The 13,384-nt window shown below is 36.8% G+C and overlaps 1 protein-coding gene across 1 annotated transcript in view; it reads left to right on the top strand.

Moving 5' to 3' along the window:
- The first annotated feature begins 2,146 nt into the window (after window positions 1-2,146).
- The window catches only part of ror1 (receptor tyrosine kinase-like orphan receptor 1), a 113,024-nt gene continuing 101,786 nt past the window's right edge, over window positions 2,147-13,384 (top strand). Inside the window, exon 1 of the mRNA XM_024278896.2 lies at window positions 2,147-3,683. Coding sequence (XP_024134664.1) covers window positions 3,581-3,683 — 103 coding nt within the window. The 5' untranslated portion in view covers window positions 2,147-3,580. The remainder of the gene's footprint in view (window positions 3,684-13,384) is intronic.

Here is a 13,384-nt window from a genome sequence, read left to right as displayed (position 1 = left end):
TGTTAAGCTGGAGATGGTTCATCTGACTCCAGGAGACGAAGTCACTGAGTCAAGCAATATATTGTCAAAAAATTGAATTTACCACAGAAACTTCCCAAATTAATATGTTCAAAAGTTTACATATCCTGATGATTTAGTTCTGAAAACATGCACACAAGCTGATACAAAAGGGTTTGATTGGCAGCTAAAGGTAACCATCCTCACCGGTGACTCATTAGACCGTAATCAATGTGTCTGCACAAAAGGTTGCAGACCCTTGCATCCTTCATACAGTGCTGCACTGATGTTTTTAGATCCTGGGTCGTGGATAAAGCTAAAGAGCTGTTAAAAGATCTATGGGGAAAGGTAACTGAACTGTACAAATCAGAAAAGGGATATAACAAGATATTGAAGGAAGTGAAAACGCCAGTGAAAGTGGTCAAACTTTGATCAAGAAGTGGAAAGTGAGGGGTTCTGTTGAATCCAAACCAAAGTCAGGTAGACCAACAACAATTCTGCCACAATTTCCACTAAAATCTTTAGGAATGGAAAGAAAAGCAAAAACTTCAGCTGTGATCCAGGACTTTTTCAAGATGTACAATAAGGAGGCACTTAAAAAAATGGGCAGCATGATTGATTTGCCAGAAGAAAGCCTTTTTTGTGCAAATGCAACAAAACAGCTCTCTTACAATACACAAAACAGCACAAATTACAAATAATTTGAAATGATGAGACAAAGATTTGGAGAGGAGTTAGCAAGGCCTTTGATGAAATTAGCACTATTCCTACTGTAAGACACGGAGGCGGGTTGCTGATGGTTTGGGGATGCATGAGCTTCAAAGACACAGGAAACTTGGTCAAAATTGATGACAAGATGAATACAGTACATTATCAGAAGATAGTGGATGAAAAACTATTAAGAACTGGGGTATGTGAACTTTTGATTTGTGTAATTTGGGAAGTTCCTGATTATTTAGAAAGTGTTGTTTAACAATAAATGACTTAATCCAACCACTAACCATAAGTGGAAGAAATGTTTTTTCTGTTTTTATTCTTATTCTCCTTTCAGGGTCTGTAAACTTATAATCACAACTGTGCTGTCACTTTTGTATTCCTCCATGTCCATGCTTATTTGGTCACATCAGAAAGTCTCATACTTTCCAGAACCCTTTTGAACCCTAATCCCCTCCACCATTAAAGTTCTACGGCTTTCACAGTGCATGGTTGCAATTTTCCCAATCTTAGCCTAATTTAGACAGAATGACACAATTGCGTATCCAGGCAGAGAAACAAGCCAATGTCAGAAGAAATAATCTCCAATTTATAAAGCAGTTCACTTTTGACTTCTTTGAGGCTCCTTGTTGCAGATTTGTGGGTTCTGGTTGTCCTTTGGCAGTTTAGTATCTAATCATTTTTTCCCCTTCCTTCAAAACCTAAAATGAACACTTTTTGAAAGTTCAACTTGGGTATTTGACCCCATTACAGCAAATGTAATCCTTTCTCCTTTTCACCTAACCAACATCCTCCATGAAAGGATCATGTGTAAGAATTGGACGGTACAGGCATTAACAAAGTGCGGTCCGCAGCTACATTTGAACTTCACCACAGCTTTCCCTGTTTTTAATCAAAGCCTTTGGCAGCCCCAACATTTGGATCCTTTTGCCTCTAAATTTTAAAATGATTGCTCTTCTAAAGTAAAAGTGGAGCCGAGATCCTGTTAAAGTGACATGTTTTATCCTGTGGTCTTCGTCAGGGTCATCCACACATCCGCTGGAAGAGGCAGAGTGAAAATGTAACCAGAAAAAGTAAAACCAAACATCCAGTAATTTGGATGACAATAGTCTGTTTTTGTTCTTTGATTTGTGCAAAAATACTAACATTAAATCATGATCTTTATCCACTGATTGTTACATGTATTGTTTGCAGTGATCTAATTTATTACCATCTATAATATCAACATGTTTAACGGATTTTACCTGCAAATATAACTTTTCTTTTCCCATTTTCCTTATCTAAATATTAGATATCCCCAAACCATGCCGTTTTACTGTAGCGACCTCTTTGACTCACAAAAGAACATGCTGGTTTGTTACGTCAATACAAATCAGCAACATTTTTAGGCCTTTTTATCTATCTAATCTATCTTTACGTGCCTTACTCTAGAGACCAATGAACTTTAACCTCTTAAGACCTGAACTGCGGCTGATATATATTGTTAGTTAAGCAGAATTATCTACTGTGCTTAAATAACCCACAATGTGATGTCCATGTATGTGAATACCTGGTCTGTAAGAGGTTAAAAAAGACAAAAAAACATACAAGATATATCAATAATATAAGATTTCTGATAAAAATTAAAAAATTTCAATTTAATTTCTTTATTTCTTTTTATTTCTTCAAAAAAAAAGGAACAGAAGGAAGAAAATTTGTCTGTCTGCCCTATTTTTTGGCTAAACACATTTTAGAGTTAAAAATAGCTATATAATAAGAAAAATTATAAAGGTACTTTAACTAAGCATGTCTCTACAATTCTGCAATACAGCATAAACGTTTTTGGTTAACATTAAACGATTTGTCTTAGAGTAACCCAGAATATTCCAGAAACTGGCACTTTTTGTCTCATTTCTAATCTACGATTTATTAAGAAATTAAAGGAATATCATGTTTGAAATGTGTTGTAATCAGATTACAACAATTAAAAAGTAATAAAATAAAGTAGTTAAAAAGGGATTTAAAAGCAGGAAAATATTGCAGAAAAAGTTAGTTAGTGAATCATTTTAAGAAAAAAGATTAAAATAGCAAAATCCAAAGAATATTAAATGTTTTATTCATATTTTAATGAATGCACAAAAGAATATTGATCTGATGAATCGTTTACAGATCTATTACGCCAGTTTATAGCAAAACTGTTAATTTCCACCTGTAGTTTCTTTGAAATATTTTCTTAGTTTGTTAAATTTACATGAATAAAACAGAGTTATAATCTTTAATGCATAAAGACAGAGAGAAAACAGGAGATACAATAAAAAAAAATACATTTTAAATATAATACTTTAAATATCTGTGAAAAATGAGTCTATATATTGAGTATAAAACAACATTATTCTCTTTCATTTTAAAGGAGTTGAGCACAGGTGAGACGCATTAGGTTAATGATGGTGCACGTGTCAGTAAAGACGTGCACGCGGAGCATTCACGCTCAACAGCTCTATCTTTTGTCGCCGTCTTCTTGTAGTTCCTGTATTGAACACACGGTGGCGACACTGAGTTAATCAGCTCCATGTGTTCTCCAGGCGCAAGTTTGGAGCTGAAGTTTTGTTGGAACGCTCGCGCTCATGTGGGGAGAGGCAGAGAGAGAGAGAGGGGCTCCACAGAGCAGAGAACGAGGCACAAACCAGGAGCGACGGAGGAGACGCTTTCCCCAAAGACTCCCACATTTTTTCTGACTGAATAGTTCAGGTGCGCCTCCGAGCTGCGCATCTGTTTTTGGGTCTGTCAGAGTATTTTTTTTTTCTTTCTTTTCTTGGGAAGCTCTTGAAGACAAACATTTTTGCGTTGTGGATGTTCAGCACGGGCTCCGTTTGAACGCAGATCCGGAGGAATGTATCCACGTTGGGTAGCAGAGAGTCTGCGTCTTTGGAGATGTCCAGCCTGCGCACTCTGGGTCACCTTTCTCCACATCTCCATGATCCTGCGCGCGTCTGGTGAGTCCTCCAGACATTTTTCTAGTCTTCCAAATCATCCCAAATTCAAGCCTTTATTAAATCCACTCCATCATCATCTTAAAGTTTCTGAGTTTGCTTTTTTTAATCCTCAAACTGCATGGTGGGGCATCTTTATGAAGCTGTTTGCCATCATCCAGCCTCCACTCTCATGCAAACAAGCTTTGGCTTTTAGATTATCGTTCCATTGTGGCTGTGAGACCTGGGCACGGGGAAAGTCTTGACTCCACTCACATACAATAGGGGGGCTCTTAACTAGTCAGCTGGGTGTCCATTGTGCGCTCAACCAACCCCCTTATAACGCAGCAGAACAAGGAATGTATGCCAGCTTATTTATCAGGAAAAAATGTGTTAATCAAGGACAAAAACACCTATTGGAAAGTTATTAAATATTTATTAGAGGGAAGTAGTCCTTTGTTTGAGAGGCACAAATATAAAGAATAAACTTAATGACATTAATTGAACAATAAAACTTGTACATAATATGAAAATACTATAAAAAATGTTGAAAACTTAAAAAAAACTTTTATCATTTCGGGGATTTTCTCTTTAATGAACTCTTATAAATTGTAATTAATAAATGTTCAGAACCTACTGTTAGGCTCCATGGACACACAATCACAAACTCACTTACAAACAGTGAATTACTCAACCTCACACATGGAGAATATGCAAACTCCACTCAGAAATGTCCCAGCTGGGAATCAAACTTCTCTTATAGGCGAACCGTGCACTCATATACTCAAATGGTTCATCTATTTTTTTCAGTAATTTAATTTTGTATTTCCTGTTAATCTGAAGTGCAACCATGTCCCCCCAGGGGTGCACAATCTCAACTATTGATTATATTTTGATTTAAATTAACAACCAAATTATATATTTCAGTAAAAAAACAACAATTTGAAGTGCTTACAGAGCTGCTCACGGAAAGCATTTGAAATATTTGTGCTGGCATTTGCGTGTTGGTATCTAATGATCCTCCCAATCCACACGAGAAGTGATGAATTATATATGTGGAAGATTGTTTGGATTACTTTTGTCCTCCCTAAATGCTTTTGGCTTTTATTTACATTGAAGCTCGAATGTTTATGCTGCACTGCTTTCTTCTGACTCCCATATTTTCCTCTCTACCATGAGTCCTTTGGTTTGTGGCAGAAGGAAGTTTTCATTTGCATCCTTGACAGGAGAAGTTACCAGCGACTTCTTCAGAAGGGGTTTGAGGAAGTCAAATCCACTATTTATCTGAAAAATATTGCAAGCAAATACTTATTGAGTTAATACTCACTCTGGATATTAAAGACTCCTGAAATTGCACAGATGTAATTTTTTTTTAGTTTAAAGTGTCTGAATGTTGACTCTGTGACTCAGAAATGAGCTGCTGATTCTGCATAGTTTCTCTGTCCATCCAAATAGAGCCGGCTTCACTTTTTCATTTGCACAAGAAAATTACACCAGTTAAGAAGGTTTTCATTGTGTCCACAAACGTGACCACCTCCTTACTGCCTGGGAAGCAGTTCCAGGATGACAACACTGGAAGTCTTGTCTCCTCTCTGACTTAATTGGAAAGAGTGAAATGGGACATGGGGAGAGCTTTACCTGGGAAAATGAGCCCTTTCTCTATGATTACTAACCAGTCTCAGCACTATTTTGACATTTTGACAAAGACAGAAAAGTGGAGTTTGATCGTTTTTATTTTCTGCTGCAAGTTTCATTCTGAGGTCAAAGGTCAACAGGGGTTTCTTTGTTCAAATGCAAAGATTTCCTGGAGAAATCTGGGCTTTGGTGTCACTAAAGGAACATTTTTTAGACAAAAATGTTTTTTTTTTCACCTTTTTGTGTTGTTATGACATACTAGTGAATTTTTTTCAAAGAAAATTAGCACATTGGTTTACAAAATAAACAAAAATTCTCCTTATAAATCACATTTGATAGGCGGCAAGCAGCGAATTTGCTGCGCGGTGAAAGAGTGGCAAACATCCGGTTTGCGGCTCGGAGGTTAGGGAGCTCTGATTTAATGGGAACAGCCATCACGTCAAAAAAAACGTCAATTTTTGACGCAGAGGTCTTAACCATACATCAAAATGTGACTTGGGAATGAACAAATTGTTGATTTTGGAAGATATAGGCATTATTTTTGATTACTGAAGTACTGAAATTGGCACCAGTTAGGAACCGAAACCTAAACCAGAACTGAATAAAACCCAATTGGTGCCCAACCCTATGTCCAAGCGGTTCAGTCATAAGTCATCTTGATGCTGGACTTTGAAAGAATAAAGGACAAATTTAAGCTAAAACTGTTCTGTAAATAAAGTTAAAAAGGACTTGCCTATAACATTTACTTAATAAATAAACAGTGACACAGATTTGGAAATACATTCACAGCTTCTTCTGTCATTGCCCTGTTTATGCAAAAACGGTCTAGTTTGAAGATCTGCAGCCTAAGACTCCAGATCCTCATGTGGTTCTTCTATCCCTCCATTGTGTCTCTCTGATTGGAAAAAAATAAAATGTTTTACATTTCGATATTTTTTTTCCTTCAGCCCATTCACAACCAGTTGAAGCCTTGTACATGTCACTACACTAATGGTCCAACAATCTATCAAGCGGTGCAATTTTATAGTTCACCAAAGTTGTAATAAAACAATCAGAAAACAATTTTCAGTACTGTGTTTCACAAAAATTAATTCCAAGGTGCACCGTCAATTTTTGAGAATTTGAGAATTTTTGAGAATGAAAAGATTTTAAGTTGCCCTTATGGTCCACTATGGGTACCTCTGGTTTTATTTTATTTTGTTAAGTACCAATGTATGGCTTTGGTGTACCAACAAAAGGTCAAATTAACTATCAACTGTGTTTTTGTTTTAAATTACTACTGACGTTAAGCCACCTACTACCACACTGAGATGATCCTTGTGTGGCACAGGGTGTCTTTTATTTTGAAAGGAAGTCATAGGAACCTGTGTCAAAAGTTGAAAACAATTGCCTATGTGATTTTAAAAAAGTGACAGACTCTTTCAATATGTTTTATTCATGCAAAAACAATATTTTTTAACAATCATAATAGTAAAAATAAAAACACAGATACAAAGCAAAGCTATCATAAGACTTTGCTGCTCCTACTGGGTTGTAATTGTGAGACACAACCTGAGTGACTCTTAGAGAGTTAAAGGTTGCAGACCTCTGGTCAAGTTTAGGACTTTTGCCTTTAAACATGACAGACCCTTCATGGAATTATTCTAGAATTGCATTTAACCCAGAAAGGCTCTGGTAGCCTCAGAACCGGTTTAACCAGGAGCCACAGTTGACAACAGATACTTGAAAAATCAAGTGTGCAGGGGGTGCTTGTCCTTCTTTATCTCTTGCAGCAAATTTTCTCTGGATCTAGTTTTAGTAGTGTGTAAAAGATGAGTTTAAAAAAGTGTCTAAAATAGCTTTTATTTTCTCAAACCAATATATGGGTCTTTTTAAACGGATCTTGTCCAGGAACTTTGAGTAATCTCTATGGTCAGACATCTCCTTCAGACAGATGACTGTACTGTGCACACACTGCACCAACTCAGGTATCAAGTGCTGTGCATCCTTAAAAGCTTTTGGCAGAGATAGTGGAATGTGGAAGGAGCTGGATGTGTGAAACAGATGTATGGGTCTTTTTTTTCTGGGAGGAAAGAGCTCTCTTTTTGAGAATTTATTTTCAGTGCTGGAAATGGGGAGAAAGTCCTAGATGTTAATTTAATCAGTGCACGGCTATAAATCATACGCTCGGACTCTGTTTAATGTCTCTGATTTAAAACCCCGGTGTGTGAACTATACATCTTGCTCCGGCAATTACCTACTTCCCACTCGTTATTAGGGACATGTGTTTGCCAAGGCTTAGTGCACTTCAATGTTGGACTGTTTTGGAGAATATTTGGTGCTAATTACTTAACTGATGTTCCGCCTGCAGGCAGATTTGCTCTAAATGATACGTCAATATATCAAATGGAAATGTTAATAGGTTTTTCTTTTTTTTACATGCAATTTAAGGTAAAAACAATTTAAAAAAATCCTTGTTTTATACAATTGACTCTCTGGTCTTGTCCTACCAAAGGAATTTTAAAGGAACATAAAGATTTATATTTTATTGCTTTGTATAACTACTGCATGCCAAGCGAGGCAAACGGTTCTCCTTGAATGGCAAGAGGGGTACATTTCCATGCAGCGTCTGGCAGAATGTTATTTCCACTAATCGAACTCTGTGGAAAACTCGGTCCGTGGAGAGGCAGCGTTTAATCAAAGCCGCTCCGTCCAGATCCTCGTTGGAGCTGTTTGATAAAGTTTCTGCCACCACAAACCGAAACCGAGCGTAAAAACCTTTTTCCTGCAATTTAACGTCTCCTCGCAAGGCCCGGTCTGGTTAAGAGAAGAACCCGTCGGATGGTTTCAGGTTCTAGGGCTGCAGATGAGGAATGAAAGTGTGCCACTTGAGTGTTTCGAACAGAGACTGTCTGTGCTGAGAGGCTGCAGAAAGACCATGTAATTCTCTCCAGAGTGTACATCACGCTACATTTATGGAGTAAAATTATATTTGCACATTCATTAGTTCACTTGTGCTGAATATGTGCAGCTACAGATTGGAGGGAGGGGAAAAAAAAGTCCTGCACTTTTTGTGTTGTTTTTCCTATAGCGGCTGTCGGGAAGACAAATTACCGCTGCCACATAAAAAAATGAACTCTGCTGTATTTTATACACACAACACAATGAGCCCTTTTGCTGCTGTTGTACGGCAAGCTGTGAGTGCAAGAGTTTACTGATGACAAAGTGACACTTTAATGAGTCGAACGGAGTAAGTCACACATACTACATATCATTTTCCCGTATGGATTGGACTCTGTTTGGTGTTGAAAACTTCAGGGATGGAGACCAGTTTAAAGGGCTCTAAATTTCATTGAGGCTTCTTTTTACTGGAGTTTGATCAAATTACGTCTTAGCTTGTGTCCTCCCCATGCTTCAAGCTGACTTTGTGCTGCGTTTCATTCAACATGTGGTGGGATGAAACATGGCTTTTTGAGTTCACCTATATTTCTCTGAGTAAATCTTTTTAAACCATGTTTGCTTAGCATTAAGGACCTCAGAAAGTCCCAGTGCAGGCAGACGGGCAAATCGCTTTTCACCCACAATTAAGTCTTTGTATAACACCACGCTCTCTCCGAGGACTTTATGAGCTTCTGCGCCAGAAAGGTTGGAATTTAGATTCCAAAAAAAAATCTGCTTTCCCTTTTTCAGCTTTAGTAAAAGACTTGACACTTTTGAATTTATCCTGATTTAAAAATGTCGTTTTGTCGTCTCCTTTCAGACAATGACTCAAGTTTAGAGCTGCAGTTATACTTATATGTTTATACTGCTGATTTAATCAATTGTTAGTTTGCAATTCTCGGCTAAACGGATACGTTTGTAAAATTGTATTGTTCGATCAAAAGTCAAAACAAGAAAAAGCTATTTTAGCTTTTTTTTGCCCTATAAGCATTTGTATCATATTTAATACACCCCTTTCTGAGACCCCTAAATTATTAGCATTATCCAAACATTGAGTGTAACTTATTCTGCCCTGTAGTGCATCCTTATTCCACTAGGGGCAGTGTAGGGACTTTTCCAACTCATTTCAAAATGGCCACTTCCATGAAAGCTCAAAAAAACAATTTTTAAGATTTTCATGTAGAGAATAACTTCTCTTTTGTTTTATATTTTTAAAAATGACTACTTGTTGTATTGAAATAATGCAAAATGTGTTGATAATTACTTATGTACCATGCAGTTTACAACAGTTTAAAAACGTGTGGTCTAATTTTGAATAAGGTGTTCTTTCCCTGAACACTCATGCCAGTATTTTTGCATCTTAAATTAGCATTGTTGTGAAGAAAAACTCCCCAAATTACCTGCGTGGTTCAATTAATACTGTTAATATCTAATTAAAAATAAATACTATTTTTTGTGGATTTCATCAAAGGGTCAAAAACATCTTAATTCCAAGAAAAAATAATTTTCTTTCAATTCTTAATGTAGCATGCTTTACAAGGTTAAACATGCATACAAGTCTTGAAAGTAGCTGAAATATCAAACTTGTATTTTTCTAAATCACTGCAGCTCCAGTAGTGTAGGAGCGCCTACTTTGTATAATTGTTTTATTTCAGGAGACCAATTTCTTTTCTTTTGGCACAAATGTACGGCTGAACAGCCAGATTTGCTGTGGCTCAACACTTTAAAATACTAGTTCTGTGCCTTTAGTGACACTTTTTTATGACAAAGACAAAGGCATGACTTTTTAAAATCCTTACCACTCATCTCGTCTGGCAACCAAAGCTGAGATAAATGCTGGCATCCACTTCTGTTTATTTTGCCTTCACTTTACATATTGTGTTTACTCAACATGGAGAGCAGCAGCTTCTGTCCTAATGTCTAATGTCAGGCAGTATGCATGGCAATATTAACCGCCTTCAACTTGCAGAGAAACAAAATATTTTGATAATTTCTACTCAGGAAAACTTTATTGATTTCTTTTTGTGTGCACAAACTACTTCTTTCATTTTTGTCTTTCCGTAAATAAATGTTGCACTCCTTATTTTACATCTGCTTTTCACATACTACTTGTTAGATGAAAATGTCAATTGTTGGAATTCAGGAAAAAAGTTTTACTAAGATTTACAAAAGTTTGTGTTTCAAGTGAACAGACGTTGTGTGTGCACATTTAGGTGTGTTTCAATGTTGCTATAAAACAGAGAAGTGTGTTTGACTCTCTCCTCTCATTGCTTTGTAATGACAATTAGTAGGTACACACACTTACGTTTAATCCTGTTGTTGCCTGAAGGTGAAGAATTTTCTCTTTTTGAAGATTAGCTACAACAAATGGGTTTTACTTTGAAGCTGTCACTTCAATAAAGCTTCTTACCCCCCAAACGGATTTGGAAAGGTGCTTAAAGAATAATGCTACTGTCTAAGTCCTTTTTTATTCTCAGTGTTTATATGAGAAACTTAATGTGTTTGTATAAGCTTTACTGAGATCAGCAATAAAGGAATACAAAATGTGCACCAGAAGTGTTCGTTTAAAATAATCCAAATAAAGATTTAATGAGAAAAAGAGTGATGGTACATTTTTATTAATACAAAAAATGTCCAAAATTACTTTAAATGATCCACTTCAGTGCAGATGTGGTTATTGAAATTCCAATGGAAACATAATTTTACATCTGCTCCTTAATTTGACTCAAATAAGACTTGAGGCTGCTTTGACGAGTTGATCCAGAGTCTGTGGTTCATAAGAACTGTCAGAAATGTAGAGGCAAAGTTTGGAAAAGCCAAGTACAGCTTTAACGCTATAATGAGCACAAGAGACTATTGTATCTTCAGCAATATAAGGTGCACTTAAGAAAGCCTTAATTGTTTTCAAAAAATGACAGGGCATCCTATTTTCTGGAGACCCTTATATATGGATTAATTCTGGTTGTGCTCAAGCAGTTTTGAGAGGTACATGCAGCTCTCGGAAAGTTAGGTTAGGTGTTATGGCTAATGAGTGAACATGTTAAACACATGTCAAACCACGTGTTTAACATCTCAAACAATGTGGTCACAGTGACCCTTGAGTCTTTTTTGTGCTGCAACAAAGGTTGCAAGTCATACAAAGCAGTATGTTAATGTTATGGAGCGGTTTCGTACTATTTTTTTTTTTTTTTACATGTTGCTAACAAAGTTGGGAGTTGGGGAGTTAGCATAGTCACAGTAGCGTTAGTTTTAACGGTAGGCTATCAGTCTGTTTTTTAATGTGTTGGAGTTTGTAGATAGAGCTATTGTGTACTTGGCTAACGTATAGCGGTGTGAGACTGTTATTTTTAACAAGTTACTAACAAAGTTTAGAATTAGCATAGTCACAGTAACGTTAGCTTCAGTGGTGTCAGTGTTTTAAGTGTTGCAATCAAAGTTGGGAGTTACAGCTATTGTGTATATGCTAACGCGGCTAACATGTAGCCTTATCAGACTGACTTTTTACGTTATTTACAAATTTTTTCTTTACGATTTTTGTAAATTAATTGTTTATAGTTATTTTATCAGTCTTGCTACCCAAGGTAGAAATAAATGTACTTTAAACAAAGACTACAAACTTGCTAGGAGAGGACTCAAAAGGTGTGATTGCAAAAAACAAAGAGTTCCTGTTTTTGCAGGAATTAAATGGTTAAGAAAAACGTCTGTTTGACTTTCCAGAAACAAACCGATGAAAAGGACATAGCCTAAGGTTGGTTGTTTTATGTCTCTAACTATGCAGATGGGTTAACCACAGTGTTGTCGAATCACTGAGGTTCTGTGTGATGCTGGTGTGAGGAGAAGTAGTAATGGAAGGGTTTGGAAAAGATCACAGAGTACTTTTCTGCTTCTGAGACAAAATGTTCAGTTTTTTTTTATTCAGCTTCTGTCTCCTCATTTCATGAGGGTAACCTTTTTCATGGTCTGGTGGAGAACAACTTCCACATCTGTGAAGCTCCAGACCAGCACTTCATACTTTTACACCACATGATGTTCCTGCTCTTTGCAAAACCAGAAGGGAGAAAAAGCTTAGATTGGAAAATTATTTTCTTTCTATAGATATTTATCAGGTCTGACACTATTGGAACCAATCCCAGTTTAAAGTTACAGACTGGTATAAGTGTTCCCTTTTACGCCTCTTATTCCAAGGTCTGAGTATCGATTTTCCATGAGTCTTTATCCCTCTCTTTCCTCTTTCTCTTACTGAGCGTTGGCTTCATCAGGGGCAGGAAATAAAACTACATTGCCCTGTGACTTACAGCAGGAAAGGACATGGGGAGGGGGCAGTGTAAGAGTCCAAAAGTATTTTTTTTAATAAGAAAGATAATCTGATAGGGGAAACGAGGACTGGGACAGATCTGGGTCAGAAGTGTTATCGAGATAAGAAAATATTTTCATAAAGGCATTTGATTGACTGCAGGCTTACATTAACACCGCAACCTATAAAGAACTAAAAGAAACGACTCGAGGAAAATGGGCAGCTTTAGCGGTTAAGAAGGCAGCTCACTTATTGGACGTTTGTTGCCCGTTTTAAACAGTTCCTGACCTCCGTTCCGCACTCAGAAGTCAACGATCTTCTCCTCAGAGGGGCCAATATAAGAGGCTTAGATCCGCGTGATTCTATGCGTTTGTTTAACCTCGCCGTGGCTGCTTTTGCAGTCTTAAGCTTTGTCCGCAAACGATCATTACTTCTTATCCTTCAATCTCTGACCATTTCATTCAGTCCTATAGCAGTGCTGACATGCAATTGAACAGCCAGCTTGTGGACTTTAAGACTTTGGACTAAAATATAATGTGATCTGTGCAAAAATTCACAGAAAATGAAACAAAATAGTCTGTATAATGGGGACATCTGAACAGCTACAAAGTTTTCTGAAATTGTACAATGTCATAATATTGCATATATACAATAAAAATAATATTTCATGGCATTGATATGTTGCAGAAGTACGGACCTGTCCTTTAAATGCCTGGTTTACTTATGCCTTTTTACTACGTGTATGTTTTACTGTTTAATTCCTTAAGTATGCTCAGCTTTTTTAAGTCTCATAATTTTGTTACTGTTTAATCTCTTGACCAGACAGCAACCACCTATTGTCCTTCCCTGCCCTCTCTTTGCACTCTTGTTAGTTCAT

This window comes from Oryzias melastigma, linkage group LG4 (genome assembly GCF_002922805.2).
Source record: "Oryzias melastigma strain HK-1 linkage group LG4, ASM292280v2, whole genome shotgun sequence".
NCBI classification, from domain to species: Eukaryota; Metazoa; Chordata; class Actinopteri; order Beloniformes; family Adrianichthyidae; genus Oryzias; species Oryzias melastigma.
The sequence above is the reverse complement of the archived record's forward strand: the minus strand, read 5'-3'. Positions and strand labels throughout refer to the sequence as shown.